Source organism: Rhinolophus hipposideros, assembly GCF_964194185.1.
Source record: "Rhinolophus hipposideros genome assembly, chromosome: 14".
Classification (NCBI taxonomy): Eukaryota; Metazoa; Chordata; class Mammalia; order Chiroptera; family Rhinolophidae; genus Rhinolophus; species Rhinolophus hipposideros.
Genome location: NC_138060.1, coordinates 33838767 through 33856669, shown reverse-complemented (window position 1 = coordinate 33856669; position 17903 = coordinate 33838767). Strand labels below are relative to the sequence as shown.

At 52.1% G+C, this 17903-nt stretch overlaps 1 protein-coding gene across 2 annotated transcripts in view; it reads right to left on the bottom strand.

Moving 5' to 3' along the window:
* Positions 1–366: 366 nt before the first annotated feature.
* Positions 367–17903, bottom strand: part of KY (kyphoscoliosis peptidase) — a 48464-nt gene continuing 30927 nt past the window's right edge. For both annotated transcript variants that reach the window (XM_081072373.1, XM_081072374.1), the window contains 3 exons: positions 10369–10557; positions 8801–8991; positions 367–4783 (listed from right to left, as the gene is read on the bottom strand). In XM_081072373.1, the coding sequence (XP_080928499.1) occupies positions 3888–4783; positions 8801–8991; positions 10369–10557 (1276 nt within the window). In that variant the 3' untranslated portion in view covers positions 367–3887. The remainder of the gene's footprint in view (positions 4784–8800; positions 8992–10368; positions 10558–17903) is intronic.

The following is a 17903-nucleotide window of genomic DNA, read 5'->3' as shown; positions in this document are numbered from 1 at the left end:
AACAACAAAAAAGTACGATGATACACATTTTGCGTAGAATTTTTTTCTCCCATTCAAAACAGAAATTAGGACTGACTAAAAATTTCATGTTAAACAAGATTCAATGAAAGAAACACTGCCTTCATGTTCTTCAAAGGCATGTGAGCCAGAGAGGGGCTGGAGCTAACCTAATTATGTTTTCTTTAATGTGAAATAGCTATTTGCCTGACATTCCATTTGCATCTCACCATCACATTCAAATGGCTGGGACATTGATTTCTTTTTCCCCCCTAGGGCTTCCTTTGAACATGAAAGTGTTTTTTCCTTTATTTTTTTTCCTCCTCCTTGTGAAAGCAGTGATAAGAATGGATCGATAATCACATTGTTGGATAAAAATGAATATAAATTTTATTGAAAAACAACACCAGCAACAATGTGGGAAAAGCATACTCAACAGCCACTGGCCCACACAACTCAATGCACGCATTATGAAAAGTGATCACCTCTTAAGATGTCCAACTATTTATTCCAAATGAAAAGACATGATAAACCTCAGATAAACGGATGTAGGACACGGATATACACCACCTTTGAACCCTTTGCCCATAGCAAAGGACGTGGCAATACTGTTCTCCCTGTGTTTGCTGTGGGCAATCAAGTGTGTTTTAAGATTAACTGGTTTGGAGAGAAGCTAGTCCTTCCAGTTAGTTCCAGACCACTGAGAAAACTTTTCTACTTTTCAAGTCCCTTGAGAAGAGGAGTTCACAAACTTTTCCGGCAACTTTTCCCTCCTTCTTAACAACAGGAAATAGTTCTGTAGGTCTAGCCTAAATCCTTCATGCTTCAGTTACTCTATTTATTTCTCTTCAATCTCGGCAGGCAGTGTGTGTGGAGTTTGTCCTGATGGGACAATGTAACATATGGGGAACTCACAATGATCCTAATCAGACTGAAAACGGAGTCCAGCTGTGCTCGTGGCGCTTCTGAAACAAGCTGAAAAGAAGTTAATTGCAGTTGTGTGTGTAGCCCATTTACCCCTGCACTGTCTCACCCCCCCAGATGCTCTGCACCCTTCTGCCTGTGGCCGGAGGGCTGCCATCTTGGGACTTGCCAGCAAAACCTCCCTGACTTTGATCAGCTTCAGTCCTTCACTGGCATGGTAATGAGGGTGGTCAAAGCTGTCCCATCCAGTCCTATGCCCTGTGTTGCTGTTTCAAGATGGGATTTCTGGGCAAAGCAATCCCAAATCCTATTACATTCCGTGTCTTCTCTCCAGGCAGTCCCCTAGACTCGCTTCACAGCTTGTGTGTGGCAAAAATGTGCTCTGTACACACGAGGAAGCGCTGAGAAGCCACGAGAGAGCACCAAGTAAATTTAACATTAACATCTCAGCAGCATTTTTCAAATTCTGCGGAAAAACCCTATGGATAGATAGGTTCAGCTTCGCAGAGGAGTGCAGCGCCGGCAGCTCCGGACATTGGACACTAGGGGGCGCCAGTGCCATTCCACCCGCCGCTGGGACTCATCGACCGGGAAACAAAGACTGGGATTTGAATAAAAGACTTCAAAATGCAACCCTAAATTCTACCCTGAGCAGCATGCGTGTAAAAATTCATGAAGATGGGATTTCATTTCATGTATTTTTACTTCAGTGGAAAGAAATGCAGGTGATTTTCTGACTGTGCCTACAGCTGTCTTTACAAAGGGGGTACCTGATTAAATGAGGGAGAGGCAGTATGTTTGGCAGGTACTTTAAGAGGCTGGGCCCCCATCTCCAGTTCTTAACGACCGCTCCTATTTTGCTGGGTGGCATCCTCTGCATGCGGCAGAATACATTGATTAATTATATTGTTTTTAAAAAGATGCATGTCCTTCTTAGCTGGACCAGCTGTGGCAGCCAGCTCTGGGTCTAGCGAATGACATGAGTCATGGAAGGCACTTATTATTTTGATGAAACAGCACATTTCTTTCAACCCATAACATTGAAGGTGTGAGAAAAGGCTGTTTTCAGGGTGTAAACACTCCCCTCTTTTCCTTGTCTTAGCGCACAGCGGTTCCTTCCCTGGGGCCTTTGTGCCTTTTCCAGGCGTGAGTGACATGGTGCTGAATGCCTGGGTGGCAGAGCCTGCCAGAAGGCACTGGACACAGGCCAGGGCAGCGCAGTCCCCCACTGGGGGTACTCCCCTGCGTTCCAGAGCCTCCAGCCTGGTGGAGGATGGGCAGTAATGTAACATCATTCTGGCCAGGTCCGTGCTGGGTGGCAGTGGGCACCTTTGCGGGAGAGCCCAGGTGGATGAGGGACTGACGTGTTAGAAGCCTGGAACTTCAGACAGGCCTGGGTCGGGAGGCTGTTGCCACCCACTCTGAACTCTGGGATGGCAGGGGCAGGGCCCCCTTTGTTCCCTCTGTAGCCTCAGCATGTAGCCCAGTGCGTGGTGCTTATTAAGTGCCCCACAAACATTGGTTGAATCCACAAATGTCAGAATGAAGGCAGAGGAAGCTGTGAGGATCCCTGGCTGGCCCTGGCTATTGCTGAGCCTGGGGGGCAATTGGAGCAGCGATTAGGGGAGAGTGCTGGGCAGTGCGGCTCTCAGGGGAGGGGCACTGAGATAGGCAGGGGCCATAGAGCTGGAGAAGCCAGGAGGTCAGCAGGGACCACTTTGAGTGTCTCCGTGCGCTGGGCTGGTGTTGCAGCCTCTACACAGGGCCTCTCCATTCTTCCTTCTTTGCTGCCCTCACTGGATCCAGCCTTTCCGCTGTTGCCATAGCAACACCTGCCAGAAGAGCTGCTGAGGGCCAGCTGGGTGGTCAAGGCTTCTTGGGCCTGAGCAAGCAAGGGGCTCTGAACTGTCTTCACAGAAGATGGGACCTCACGGGTCTCCCTTGTCAGAGAAAGGAAGGAAGGGAGATGGGGTAAGGACAAGCACAGAAACTGCTCCCAGGGCAGGTCGAGGTTCCTCCAGCTGTGGGTTTGCTGGCAGAGGCCCCTGGGGACCGGCAGAGTCCGATTATTGTGGGAGTCTCCTTGGCATTGCAGCGTTTGCACTGCTCCGTCACCTGGCCTCCCTGCCCAGGTCTGTATTTAGGGTGATCGACAAGGCTCCCCGTGAAGGGTGCAGCTGGAGAGGGTCTGGGAGGCCCCCTGCAGGCTCCTCTGAGAGCAGAATCAGAGTCTTATCGCTCACTTAGATTGCAGGACTGCCATGGTACCCCTACCCGGGACACCCAAGAGTAAGCACTGGCTGCTCTCTGCTTTGAATTCTCGGAACTTTTCTGTTGTCACATTGCCAATATACAGAGGGGCGGTGGAGGCCACCAGCCTCCAGCCAGTTGGGGGGCAGTAGCTTCCTTTCCACACCTTCTTTTCCCCAGGGCTCTTGAAAAGCAAGGAGCACCTAATGAAGAGGCAGCAGGAATGCAGAAGATGGTCAGGTCTGGGAAACTATGATAGCCCAACTTTCCCTGGGGTCCCGGAGTGGGTGAGAAACACTGTGATGCCACGTAAAAGGGGCTCTGTGATCCACGATGATTCAGCCTTGCAAATCATGTCCCTCCAGGACCCGGAGGAGAATTTTATCATTATCACGTGAAAAGCTCTCAGCCTGGGCAACAGCCCCGCTTTCCCACATCAACCCTATAACAAAAACAACAGCATTAATACAAGAAGGGAGCATCTGGGCAGTGGTGTACAGTTTACAATACCTTGGATTTACATAGCACCTTTTTCTTCTATAGGGCCTTTGTCTCCGTCCCCTTGGCCGTTACCACAACTGAGTGAAGCCATCAGAACACAGAGCAGGGAGACGGAGGCAGAGGCCTAGAAGTGATGTCATGCAGACTCAGTAGTGTCCAGGGCTCTCTGCATTTCCCTTGGGCCCTCCATGGAGGGGTGGCCAGGGCAGTGGCCCTCACTGGTCGTTCACTTTGTATTTCAGGATGTAGGAGTAGAAGTTGTGGTTGGCGTTCTCCAGCACCATGACATAGACTTCTTGGCAGCCGGCCGTGCTGCAGCTGCCCTCCCAGTAGCCCTCGCTGTTCAGGGTCAGGGGCCACGTGTCCTGCCCCTTCACCAGGGCTTTGGCCACACCGTGCAGCTTCAGTTTGAATGGGACATTCCGGTTAGCAGGCAGCACACCCGAGAGAGGCTCCAGCAGCTCATTGTCCTGCCCCCAGTTGCCAAAGCTCTCGGGGAACATGGGCCAGTTCACCTTGGTGTTACTGCAGCACAGGAGATAATTGAAGACAAAGATATAGTTGCCTGGTTCCTGCCTCTTCTTGACAAAGATTTTGAGGGCGAACTTGCCGGCACGGGGCAGCTGGACTTTCAGCTCTGTCCGCTTCTCCCGGTGTAGCTGGAAGATGTAGCGCCGCTGCGTCTCCTCGGTGATGAGGTCATCGTCCCCATGCAGGGAAGCCAGGACACTGATGCCCTCCTCCACACCGAAGGTGATGGAGCAGCGCCCATCACTGGTGTGGATGACGGGGTCAGGGTGGGAGGGCTTCAGGATGCCCATCTGCTCCGAGAACCAGCTGGGGCCCATGGGCTGGTGCAGCTCCGCGGGCAGGCGGACACCCAAGTCCACGTAGTTACACTTAAGCGTGTACTCCAGCACTGAGCTGTAGATGTCGGAGTTGCCCTTGGCAAAGATCTGCAGCTTGTGGGTGCCCATGGTTGGAGGGTAGATATCCAGCTTCATCCCGTTCTTCCGGAGGCTCAGCAGTCCGTGCTCCTGCTTGCCATTGAGCATAAACATGAACAGTGTTGGGGCGCAGCTCTCCATGGTGATCGTGGCCTTCCCGTTCACTGTGGAGAGAAAGCCAAGGTCAGGAGAGATGGGTCCAGCATGTGCCGACGTGCTGGGAAATGTTTCACAACTGGCTCTCTGTGGGGGAAAGCCCTGACTTGAGTGTTTGCCCATTTCCGTGGTGTAAATACTTTCACCATGAATGATTTTAAGCGGCCAATGTGACAGCACTGAATACAACATAAGGCAGCTGCAGCACACCACTACCTCCTGTGTATGGTTCTCTTTGAGGGAGCTGAGAGCTGGGCTCACAAGAAAAATCTGCCCCCAGCTGTATGTGCTTGCCCCACTCATCGGATTCATATTAGATGAAGGTTGCATGGACACCTAGACTGATTCCAGAGAACGGGAGGGGCTCAAAGGGCATGGGGGGCCCCAGGACCCTGATTGGAGAGCCATCCTTGACCACTTCCTCCAATTCTTGCGTCTTGCTTTTATGTGGGTCCCTCTGGCATCTGTTCATTACAATGTCAACAGTTGTGAGGTCAACACATTACCTTAAAAATTGTTTGGAATGGCTGCGCTCCTGGGGACTACACTCAAGAAGTGAGGCTACTTCTTTACTCCCCTTCTTTCTCCCCATGATTCTGGCATGGGTGTGTCTTAGCCATATTTCTGGAATGAAGAGTTAGTGCGTGCATGGGAGGGACTTAGGCATCCACCCTCCCTCTGCCTCTCCCCTTGCCCTGCAGTTTTGTCTTCCTCCTTCCTGATGATTTTGTTTTTGGGGACAGGTGTTCAGTTCTCTGGTCTTTGCAGCCCATAAGCACTCCCCTATCTGGTCCTGTCCCAGCAACCTCCCAGCCCTGTATTGGATGGGTATACAGGAGGGAGACAGGCTGTCTGATCCGTGCTCACCGTCACCTTTCCCCAGTGTGGGGTGCATTGCTCTTTCTGGGAGCCAGAAAACCATGGTGGGGCTCTAGGACAAGTGCCCCCGAGACTTCCCATCTGAATCTGCAATGAGGCCCCCCAGACCCCAGGCTGCTCAGTCACTGTATTCAGTGCCAACTCCCAGCTTGGGAATGAGAATCCCCACACAGGCAGCAGGACGGGAATAGGGGCTCAATCGTTCCTCTCCCCTGTGCCTTCTTCAGGGGGCTCCTCCATCTGGAAAACTTGTCCTGCCTTCTTAGGCACCACCAACTCTTTACCTACCCTATATTTCCAACCCCTTCACACTGCGCTTCCCCTCCACCCATTTATCTCCCTGAAATCTGGCTTCTATCTCACTCTCCAAAGTCTTCAGTGACTTTCTTGGACAATTTAGGCTGCTAGCCAGGCCCTTCTGGAAGTTCTCGCCTCCCTTTGTATCCACTGCCCTCTCCAGCCTGGCCTCTTCCTACCACTCTAACTGCCCCCTGATTTCTGCTGTCATTCTTTCCCTTTCCATCACACTAATTGTGGACTTCATTGTGCTTTTGTGCTATTTTCTTTGTCTATACTTTTTCTCCACTGCCTTCAGCCACCTATGGGACATCTGTCCCATGGGAACCTGCACAGGAAAGCGATTAAGAACAACAGACTTGGTATCCTCTCTTGGTTGAAACCCTCCTCTCCCCTCACTTCTTCTTCTAAGCCAGCCCAGTGGGCAGAACGGCCTCAGCCCTCAACCGCTCATGGCCCCTGTCCTGTTCCATCTCACATGTGAGTTGGTTGTGAGGTGCTGTGCAGCTCACCTTTAATGCGTGGAGCACTGCCCAGCACTTGCACATGGCAACCCCTGGGCTCCTGTGAAAATACCTACCTGGCCACTCCTGAGCTCACTTCTGTGGGTCACCATCAAACTGGGGACCAGTCCCCTCCTTTCTTGCCAGACCCTTCTTCTCGGGGCCACAGGGCATTCTCTCACCTCCTCCAGGGGTGCTCCCCTTCACACCCCGGGGCCCTCACACATGCCCTTCCCCTCCACCGCTTTCCCCTAAAGCTGGATAAGACCTGACTGCAATGAAGCTTTTCCAGACTCCTCAGATGAGGCTGAGACCTCTGGAAGCCTCTCTCCTGCCCTGTGTCTCCCTCAGGGAACTTAGCACTGCTGTAATGAATTAGTTTTGTGTAATGTCTATCCTCCCTGCTGGGTGTGGGCACTGCCTCCTTTCCTGCCTTGCCCCAGTGCTTGGCCCAGAGGGTTCTTGGCGAAGGGGAGTGAAATGGCTGGGAAGACTTGAAATAAAGGGCTGGAGACCCCTGGGGACTGCAGGAGCCTGTGACCTCCTCTTCCCTTCACCCCTCCTTAGCTCTCTCAGTGGCTCGCCACCTCTACCACCGTGTCCTCTTCCTTCCCTGCCTTTGTGCATCTCAGTTTCCTTCTTCTGCTTCCTTCCCATCTCACTCTTACCATAACTATCTCCAACCAAGAAATATTCTTTAAATATGCATCATGGATATGGAATCAAATTTTATATTACTGTATATTAAGAAACCCAGTGTTTATATTTCTATGTCTCTTGAAAAGGCACTCAACTCAGTGGCATTAGTTGAGTATTGGTGTGGCCTGGGGCATTCTTCCTGCGGCTCCATGGCCCACCACAGACAGAACAGGCTCCCCGTCTGAGGCAGCCGAGGCCATCCTGCTTCGGAAGTGCCGGAAACACATTTATCCAAGAGAGACCTCATGCTGTTATTTTAGCAGCAGGAGCTGCCAGGTATTTGTAGTTTTACGAAGTATGCCAGAGCTCACCCTGGTTAAGGAAACCATTGTGAAGTGGAAGGACAAGGCAGCTGGAACTAATGTGGAGGCCCCTGTGCTCCCTGGTGCCCGCATCACCCCTGCAGTGCAGAGTGTGGCTCCCACGGGCTCGGGCCCACCCATGGCCACCCCACGATAACATCAGTGTGAGCTCAGGCCTCCTCTCCTGGGACTACACGGGCCCCCTGGTGGCAGAGACACAGTAGACAGGCAGGCAGTCCTTTGCTGAAGTGTGTGTGTGTGTGTGTGTGTGTGTGCGCGCGCGCGCGCGCGCGCGCGCGCGTGTGCACGTCCGCGCGTGCGCACACTGCTCGTGCTGTGCTGAGCCTGGCAGCATGTCTAGACTGTGTGTCCAGCCCGAAACCAGGCATCAGGGCTTCCAAGATGCATAAGGCAGTCTTCCCGAGACAGGCCTGCAAAGCCCATGACAACAGTTCTGGACCCCTTGGGCTGCCCGCTACCCCCGCCCCCATATACCTCCTAGTACACATGTACACCCAGCTGGCTGCCATGGGACAGCTCATTTGGGTCTTGCATTGCCAGCCTCTCAGGGAAGCTAGCTGGCAATGGCTGGGTCCTGACACCAGGAAGCAGGGAGTGGGAGCAGAGACTGGCAAGGCCACCAGGCATCCAGGTCACTGATTAGGTCTAGGGGTACTTGAGCTCAGAGCTTCCTGGAACACGTCCGTCCCCCATGTACCGCGATGCCTGCTCTACTCCAGCTCCGAAGGCCCGCTCAGCAGCCACCTCCCCCCACCCTTGGTTTTGGGAGACCCCCCTTGATGCTCCCCAAATATCTGGTTAGACCCCTGATACACAGATACTGGCTCGGCTGGGCCAACACATGCTCTCCGTCAGGAGCTCGGGAAGAGCACACAGCAGGTCAGTCAGCGTGTGTCGGACACTTGAATCGGAGGTGGGTGCAGCCAAGGCGGAGACAGTCACTTCCTGCTGTGTGAGCTGACAGGGGCTTAGCCAGCTTGGGGCACCCCTAGCTCTGGCTCCCTGACAGGCTGGGCTGTGAGTGCAGCCCTTGGGGATAGGGAAACCTGCAAACTGCCTCCGCATCCTCTTCTTGGTTCATCTAGGGTGGGCAGGCTCCTTCGGCCTCAGCGACTGAGGAGGTTTAGCAGCTGCCAGTTCTGATGGCTTGACAGCCTTGGCTGCCTCAGTAGCCCCTGCGTGCTCTCACACACAGAGCTCACACTGAGCTCACAAGCCTGGCTGGGGCGCTGGCAGGACAGTCCCATGTGGCCCAGAAGCCTAGAAGCACAGAGCAGACTGCCCTGTCCCTGCTGCCAGTGCACTGGCCACCTCCCGGGGTTACCTGTTCTGATCACGGAAGTCTCTGGGTGGGCACTCAGCATCCCCTTGTTGTAGAATTCACTCTTGTGATACATGTTGTTCTCAAACTGCCTCAGGGATTGAGGAGGTTTTAGCAGTTGCCAGTTCTTGTTGTCTGGGAAATGGTCCTCGATGAACAGTGCGGGATGGGTGAGGAAGTAGAATTCATTGTAGCTGGAGTGGAGGAAAAGCTGGTCAGTAGCCATGTGGCGTGTGCCGGCCCCCGCTCTGCAGAGGGGGAGTCAGGCTACCTTTGGGGCCTTCTTTTGGTTAACACACCCACCAGAGGGGTCATGCCAACACTCTGAATGGGAAGAGGAACCATCTCCAATCCTAACATGGGAACTGGAAACCACACATCAGTGTCTGCTTCCAGAAACAGGAAGCCAGGCAGCACATGAGGTCCCTTCTAAGAGAAGGCCACAGCCTGCCACTGTGTCCAGGGTGGGTGGGCTCCCTGCCCTCAATGCCTAACAGAGATTGGCAGGGGTCAAAAGGCCTGACCCACAGACCCGGTGCAAGCCAGTGGAGCGGAGGGAGGGGGGTGGAGGGTAGGGAGAGCACTCGAGTGGACCAGCTCCATCAGCCCAGGTAGTCTCCATGCCTGAGCAGCTATGTGGGTGCAGGATCTTCCGTGGTCCCTGGGGCTGACCAGATGTGGCTCTTTGGAGATCAATTATGGGGATCAAGAGCAGACGGGGCGGTTCCTCTGAGATGGGGAGGTTTCACTTGGCCCAGGGTGAGTAGGGCCCAGGGCTGACAGAGGTTGAGGAGGGTGTGAGTGGACAGGCCCTGCATGTGGGGGTATGTGCACGCACTTGGATTTGTCCTGTGTGTGACTGTCAAGGTTTAAACTGCAACAATCAGGGACAATGCTCATTTTTCTCGGATGGATCTGAGCTGTGGATGGACATCAAGGTCCATGATGCATGTCATGGCCTTAGCTTAGGGTGAGGGTTTGCCAAAACCTTGGAGAACAGCCGTGCTCCAGCCCCCTGCGCTCCAGTCACCCTATCCTACAGTGGCTCCCAGTGACTCGGCACAATGACAGCACCCCATCCTGAAAAACCTTAACCCCTTCCTCAGAGACGTGATATGGCTGTATTCAGCCCAGAGAAGAGGAAAGGAACCCAGGTGTCTGGGGGAAGCAGGAGGAGAGAATTCAGGCATCTGTGCATTGCAATGTAGTCAACGGGCCAGAGGCTTGCAGGGAACCTACACGAGCTACAGAAGGTTCACAGCCCTGGATTTTTTCATCTGTGGCCCTCAGGTGAACCCTGTAGGCTTTTAGCGCTTGGGTGGAGGGAGTGATTGGGAGCCAGAGGAGGGACTTAGTCACTGGAGGGTGAGGTGACGCAAAGGTCTGGGTCTTTATCATTGGCTGGGAGCTTGGAGCCCACGGGAGGGTGGGAGTGGCCAGCAGCAGGCTGAGACCACCCTGGCTCTCCTTCCCTCCCACCGGGCCTCTTCCACCACCGGCTGCCTCCTTCAACCTCAGCCTCCCCCATTTCCACCGACCAGACCCCCAGCAGGATTGAGATGTGTACTTACAGGAAGGTGAATTTGGAGGTGGTGGTGTCTACCAGGCCACTGCCCCAGGTGCTGTCCACCAGGTGCCATCTCCCCTCCAGGTACACGGCATTCCAGGCATGGTCAAACTCCCCAGAGAAGCTCTGCCCTGTCTGGTAGCCAAAGCCCTTGGAGTAGCCAGGCACGGTCATGCACTGTACTCCAGCGATCCTGGGGGTGGGACAGAGTCTGAGAGGTGGCTCCTGCTGGGCCTGCCCAGCCCCCGCCCACCCTGCAAGTCTGTGTGGCCCCAGGCCTCAGGTGTATCTGCTGTCCATGAGTTCTGCCATATCTCCCTTCCCTGCCTCTCACCCAGTCATATATATCGTCTGAGGGCTTTTACGTCCAGGGCTGCGAGACAGGGAGACACAGGGCTGGCTGCCGTCCCACTGCCCGCTTGTCCCAGGAGACTGTACAAATCACTTCTGAAATGTCTGCTCAGAGCCTGCGCGCTCGCCAGCAGATCTGCATGAGGACGATGAGTGCTACCGCGAGGATCGCCTCAAGAATGTGGAAACCAGAGAGATAGCCACGTTCCTGAAGAAGCAGAATGGCTCAAAACACGTGTATGACTGAGAGCTGTGTCTAGGTGACTTGGGTAGGGTGTCAGAGAGGGGTGCTGGACATGAGGGTGCAGAAGAAAGCAGAGCCCTTCTGCCCCTGCTATGTCCTGCCCAAGGGCATCTTGGGGACCCTTGGTGCAGGCCAGCCAGTGTCTCCAGCTCTGACCCAGGAGGACTGGCCCCCTGCCAGGATTGTTTGGGTCTGACTGCCAGGGCCACAGAGGTGCATTAAGGTCGTCTGCTGACTGATTGCCCTGGGCATGGGTTTGGAGTTGCCCATAGTTGTTCTTTGGGCCATGGAAATGCTGACCAGCCTTTTCTGAGCTCTTGGGCCTCCCTGGCAGTGTGCTGCCCTGCTGCTCGCAGCCAAGCTCGCAATACTTTTTGGGGCTGGACTGTGGGCACTGGGTGCAGGCACCTGTGGGAACCACAGAAATCACTGGCAAGCTGCAGTGTGGACATTTGTAGCTGAAATCCCGAGACCCTGACCTGGAGGGTGGGCACCCCCCAAGGCCAAGCAAAAGCGCTGAGAGTCCCGCCATGGTCACCTGGCTGCCTCTTCGGTATCCCTGCCCCCAGAATGGCAGCTGACGGGGGCGGGGGAGGGGCGGGGGCGCTAGTCTGACAAGGGGTCACTCTGGGCTAGACCTCCTGGGGCCTTCGTGTGAGTTATAAAAAGCTGCCCCTTCTTCAAGACACTTTCATTTCGCTTATGGAAGACTGATACAATAAATACACAAATCTGTGACGTCCTGGATGTGCATGGTGGCGCCTTAGCTGGGTCTCCTTGGGCCACCCAGCCGGCCTTCCCCAGCAGTGCTAACCCCAAACCACTCAGATGAACCCATGCTACACTCTGGGCTTGGCAGGCCTAGTTCGGGGAGGACACCTCTGGTGGCCAGGGTCCTTCCATGGACCAGGTCTTCAGCTTCAGTTGCTCTAAACAAGAGCACCATGGAGCCTCGCAGGTAACGTGATGAAATGGCCACACATTCACTATAGCAATGGGGGAAATTTCCCCTACAAGAAGGCTGCTTAATTAACAATGAGCAGAATATTGAATTAACTATGACTTATCTATATCTGCCTGTCATTTGTTGAGAGAATCAACGAGGTGAGATGTGGGGCCTCCAGGTTATCAGATCCCCCTGCACAGGGTGACCCCTGTTCTCATGTGGGCCTGACTCCCCGCCGCTGCAGGGCACAGGCTGCTAAGGCTTCTGATGGGCTTGGCTGTTCCACAGCCCCGCCTTCGGCCGCAGCTGCACAAAAGGAGGTCCAGGCACTCCAGCTGTCTAAGAGAACACACCGCTGGGCCCTCTGGGAAGGATTTTGGGAACAAGTGAGTGGTGGGGGCAGAGAGCAAGGGGACTGGATCCTGACGTCTGGATTTTCTGCTGCTAATGATCAAAACTGACTCTCAGAAGCCGAAGGGGCATCTTGGAAGCAGGAGGCCCAGGAGGCAGGGGCCTAAGAGCCCACAGGAGGAGAGAGTGCAGCATGCATACCTGGAGAGCCCCTTTCTCATTTAGCTGCAAGGAAGGGGTGAGGGGTGCAGGACCCAGGGCCTTGTTCTCAGCATGAGGAGATCTGAATATGTTTAGAGTCTTAGAGAAAACAGCCAGCAGAGAGGGGAGGGTAGAGAACAAGGCCAGAGTGGTGAGATGGAGGTATGGATGGGAGGTAGACCTCAACAGGATGGCTCCATAGTATACTCAGAGAGTGAGTGAGGAGAAGAAATGTGAAAAAATAGTGAGGTAAGAAATGCTCCCGATGGAATGCTGATTGACAAGAGCTTAGAAAACTCTGCCTTCAGCACAATGCCTGAGTGTGTGTGGTGTGTGTGCGCATGTGCACACACATTCAGGGAAGACAAGAAACAGAGGGGTAGGCAGAGTGAGAGAGACAGCACAAATCACCTGGTCTCTTGGTAATGCGATTATGGGTGATTTTGATTTTCTTCTTTAGACGTCTCTCTATTTTCTAAACTTTCAATAATGAATCTGTGTTACTTTTAGAATTGGAAAAAATTCATAAATGCTACTTGAAATTACATTCTTTGGTGAGTTATTTCCTTTCTTGCCCAGAAATGTCTGTGCATATCAATTTCTAGTACAATGTAGAGGGAGAGGGGAAGTCCTGGGGATAAAGGTGTGTTTAGAGGCCGGCCTGTTGTGCAATGAAGTGAACGGACTGAGTGGAGTCGTGCACTTCTGGGCACGGTGCCCACTGACACTCGCCCTTTGCTCAGAGCCGCCTGGAGTCAGGGAAGAGGAGAACACTCTACAGTGAAATGGAGCAGGCGCTCACACGGGCAGTATGGCCTGTATGGTCATATGGCAGTATGGTCCCCTTAGGTGAAGCCGTGTTCCCAGGCAGGGTGCCAGGGGGATCCTCCCATGGAAGGGGGTAAAGCGAAGGGAAGAACTGAGAACCAGAGGGAGTGAGAGCGCCCCCTTCCCTGGAGAGGGGGTGCTCTCACTCTTGGCGTGCTCCGGGCTGGAGTGGATGGTCACTGGGCTGAGCCAGATCACAGCTCTACTCTCCGCTCTAATGGTCACCTCTAGTGTGACCTTGCCAGGCTCATCACGAGCAAAAAGAAAAGTTGGCATTAAATGATCTCTAGGGGTTGACTCCTCTGACAGGCTGAGGAGAAGCTGGCAGTGCCGTGGGGAATGCCTAGGGCAGAATAAAGATGAAAAAATAAACTCAGCTATAAGCTTCTGCCGTGCTTGACTATGATATGAGGGTATTTTATTACCTGGCAGGAATATGCAAGATGAATTGGACAAAGCAGTCATAATGTAAAGCATTATTACTAATAATCCATAATTCTCATACAAAATTATGGAACTAGTAATTCCAGCTGCTGGTTACTGGTCAGGATGACCCATGACCACTTCATGCCATCAAAAGATCACTAACTGTATACTCACTCATACACTATGTGGAAAGCACTGTCAGGCACCAGGGAATCCTATTGTATCCTACCCTACCCTACCCTATCCTATCATATATCATATCATAATAAATACTATGACATAATAAAATACAATACTTCCAAAATAAAGGTCACTGGCTGCCCTAAATGTGCTCCGAGTTAGAAGGTACCAGATATGTGAACCATCACTAAAATGTTAGTGATAAGCAAACCCTGGGAAACCCAAAGGAGAAGGAATTTGCTGGAAAGAGCTGGGAGAGCACTGATGAAAGGACAGAGGACCAGAAACATTTCCTAAAGAGCTCGGACCCATCGTCCTAGAGCCCAAAATATCACCCAAGAAGATCTACCTAATAACCTCAGGCTGCAGAATCTTGGTTTTTGTCTTCGACAGTTTTGAAAATCCGAATGCCACTGGTAGTAGTTGAGGAGGTGGTGGATCCCGACACATTTTGTGCAGAAATGGTCCAGGCCCTGCCATAGGAACCGAGCGATACCGCTTTCCTGCAGATGCATGCACCCATCAGGCGCTAACCATAAGGACTTCCCCAACTCCGATCACACCCCCTCCCCCACAGCATGTCTGAGCCACGAGGGAGACAGTAGAGGGAGGTATGGTGGTGCAGGAGAGGTAACGAAGCCTGCTCTTTTAGAGCCTCTTGAGGTGTGATCTCAGGGGCCTTCTCTACAACAGGGAGGAGTGAGAGGAGCAGAGAGGAAGGCTCACTTGCCTGGGAACACACAGCCAGCCAGTGGCCAAAGCAGCTCCAGGACTCAGTTGTCCTAATGCCCAGTTTGGGTGGCTTTGCCCTTTTGTATACCAATATTTGCTTTAATCTATAAATTTATGGGTGTATACAGAGCAAAATTAAAGGATGGTTTGCTGTAGTGATGTAATTCATATTTGGAAGCACTGTCCTTTGATGTATGTACAAGGGTGGGGTTATTTAGATGTCTCTTTTGGAGGCCTCACATGACAAAGTCAGATCTAAAGATATTTTAAGATTATCCAATGTAAATGCTTCTCCCAGGAGGCTGAGATGGTCACTCCCCAGTCTTTGAGGACTTTGGAAACAACAGATATTTTGGAATTGTCTGAGACAACATGCTAGGCAGAAGCATGCCACGGCGCTTGCTCTCTGTGACAGCTAAAGGATGGATGGAAAACGGACTGATGTCTGATTGGTGACAACCAGTCCTCTCAGCATCAAAGTCTCAAAGCGGTAATAAGCTCCGGGCTGTAACAAAAGTCTCTGGAAAATCTGCTAGATTGTGGTGCTAGAGCTGTGATAATGGGGGGCGGGAATGTACTGGGGGCTGACTTGGTGGCAGCAATGGGGGGGGATTAAGCTTGGCGCTGCAAGGAAATTAAGCAGAATTCATTAAGGCTTTGACAACTGAGGCAACAGGGGAGACATTAATGCCAGATGATGAAAAGTCAGAAAGACACTGGACCAGCAGTTACAAGCAATAGCACCAACAAAATACCTCACATCAGTTACTTGGGAAAGACGATGAGGAAATGAATGATGTGGTGAAAAGATCTGAATTTCCCACCAAGTTACTTTATTAACTCAGTCTTTAATGAGGCCATTGCAGGGAGGCGGAATGGACCGGCAGCCGTAATGATGGCCGTGTGGGTCCAACTCTTGCTAAGAGGACATTCTGATAACTAAACAGGGATAAATCAGCCAGTGTGGGATATATGCCTTCAGTTATTAAGGAATCAGCTAATGACTTTATCAAACCTCCGGCAGTTATTTTAAAGGTAAGGGGAATTTAGGGAAGGGATGCGTAGATGAGGTTACTGATCTTTAAAGCAAAAGTTAAAGGAATTCAGGGAACTGTGAGCTATTATTGTTAAACATCCCAGGCAATGTGAGGAGTTTTGCACATGGTAACTGCCAGGTTGGAACCTAACTTTAAATGATGCAAAATGTTGGAATATGTTTTAATGATCAGCTGTAGGCCAGAATATGGCCATCGTTAAGCATCTGGACCGGGCCAAAAAGCTGACAGTGTCACTCAAGGCAAGTGTCAATTTTTGGAGATTTTGGGAGTCTATGTGGGTCTGTAGGAAAGTTCCACAGAGCAAAAGCACTTCAGTACTCAAGAAATACAAGGAAGTTAAAAAAACAATCCCAAAGTCAGGTTCGCAACCCCCAAACTACATTTCTCATTTAGTCTTACAGTCCTGCCAGTGGGCAACACAGTCCCAGTGTATAGATGGGGAAACTGAGGCTCCGAGAGGTTAAGTGCCTTCCAAAAGGAACAAAACTAATAAGTGGCAAATAAAGGACTGGTAAACTGAAGACTGGGAAAGTCTTTCTGGCTTTCAATCTGGCACTCCTGGTATAGCACGGTGTACCATGCTGGAAAGCTTATACTATATAGAGAAGGACAGACTCTACGGCTTCAACAAAACTCCAAGTGTTTTCAAATTTGCGAATTCAGATGAAAATAATTACAGTCTGAAAGATGGAAGGCACAAAAAACTGAAGACAGATTTAAATATGGTTATCCCATTTTACAAAAGAAAATAAGGTCCATATAATTAAGTGCATTGGAACAGCTTGTCATTTCCTGCCTTTGAGGGCTTACTGTGTGTAGGGTTCTGAGATGGGCGGTCACAGGGGAAACAGAAAGACAGAGAGGGGCTAACGACATATAAAGACATATAAGACCGATAGGCATACGAAAGGAAATGAGCACAGGTAGTACCTAGGCTAGAACAAAGTCCACAAAAGAATACGACAAAATGTTAGGTATTATCTCTATGTGGTAAGACTCAAAGTAATTTAATTTTCTTCTTTTTGCTTCTGGGCATTTTATAAATCACCTACAATTAACAAGAATTTTTTTTAATTTAGAAAAGTTATTAAATAAAAGCATAAAGCAAGACATAAACTTGTGGATAAGGTGTGCTGCTGATGGCACGGGAGGGCAAGTTAGGAGGGCTGTGCTGGAATGGGGCCTGGAAGGGGCCTGGGGAGAGGAGAGCAGAGTGACCTTGAGGAGAGGGAAGTGCGGGCGGCATCAAAGTGTGCAGGACTGGAGGATGGATGTCAGATTTTGGAGAACTTGATGGGACAGTGTGAGCCTTTATTTGGTCTTGTTCAGGAACCTACGGCCTGGGGAGCCTGGGCAGGGGGCTCGTGAGGATCCTGGTTCCTGGAGAGGCCCCAAGTACGTGGTGGTGGGACAAGGACTGGGGTGGGGAGTGGAAGTGGGAATGTGCAGGGGGGAGGGGGTTGCTCTGGCTGAGCGTGTGGGGAGTGGAGGGGCTGGTGTCTTCCGCACCCTGACCTGCCCTGGTTACAGGTGGGGGACGAGACGGGCAGAGAGGGTAGAGCAATGCGGGGAGCAGGTGCATGTCCATGCTTGGTGGTGACGCTGGGGGGTAGAGGCAAACCACTGGGGCCAGGCCAGGGACTGGCTGCACAGATATCTAACGGAGTAGGACATCTTGCAACTGCCTGGGAACACTGACGCATCACAACTGCTCGCCTGTGGACTCAGTGTTTGTTGCTGTATTTGGTTTGATGACTAGATACCTGCAGTCTGGTTGGCTGGCATCTGGGTGCCTGAGAAGACCCCCTCTCAGCAGCCGGCAGAGACAGTGGGCAGAAGTCCATTCACCCCTCTCTGAAGGGGGCTTTTTAGTGGCCCCTAAGGCTGGCTCCTTGTTTCATGGGAAACCCAGCAGACTTCAGAGAGTGGGTACAAGAAGCTGCAGGGGTCGGCAGGGCTCCCCCAGTCTTGACTCTGTCTCGAGAGCACCCAGAAGCAGCAGTGATGACTCCAAATACAAATGGTTTCCTTACTGGCCACTCACATGCTATCACCCAACCCAGGCAACCTGGCCAGGTGCTCACTCCCAGCGTAAGGAAAATGGAGCCCACGTGCTCCAAGAGAGACGCTGCTTCCTAGATGTTCAGCTTTTCCAGTTGACAGATCTTTTCAGGTAGGAGACCTTTTGTATCCCCTAAGACAGGGCTCCTGTGCCAGCCCCG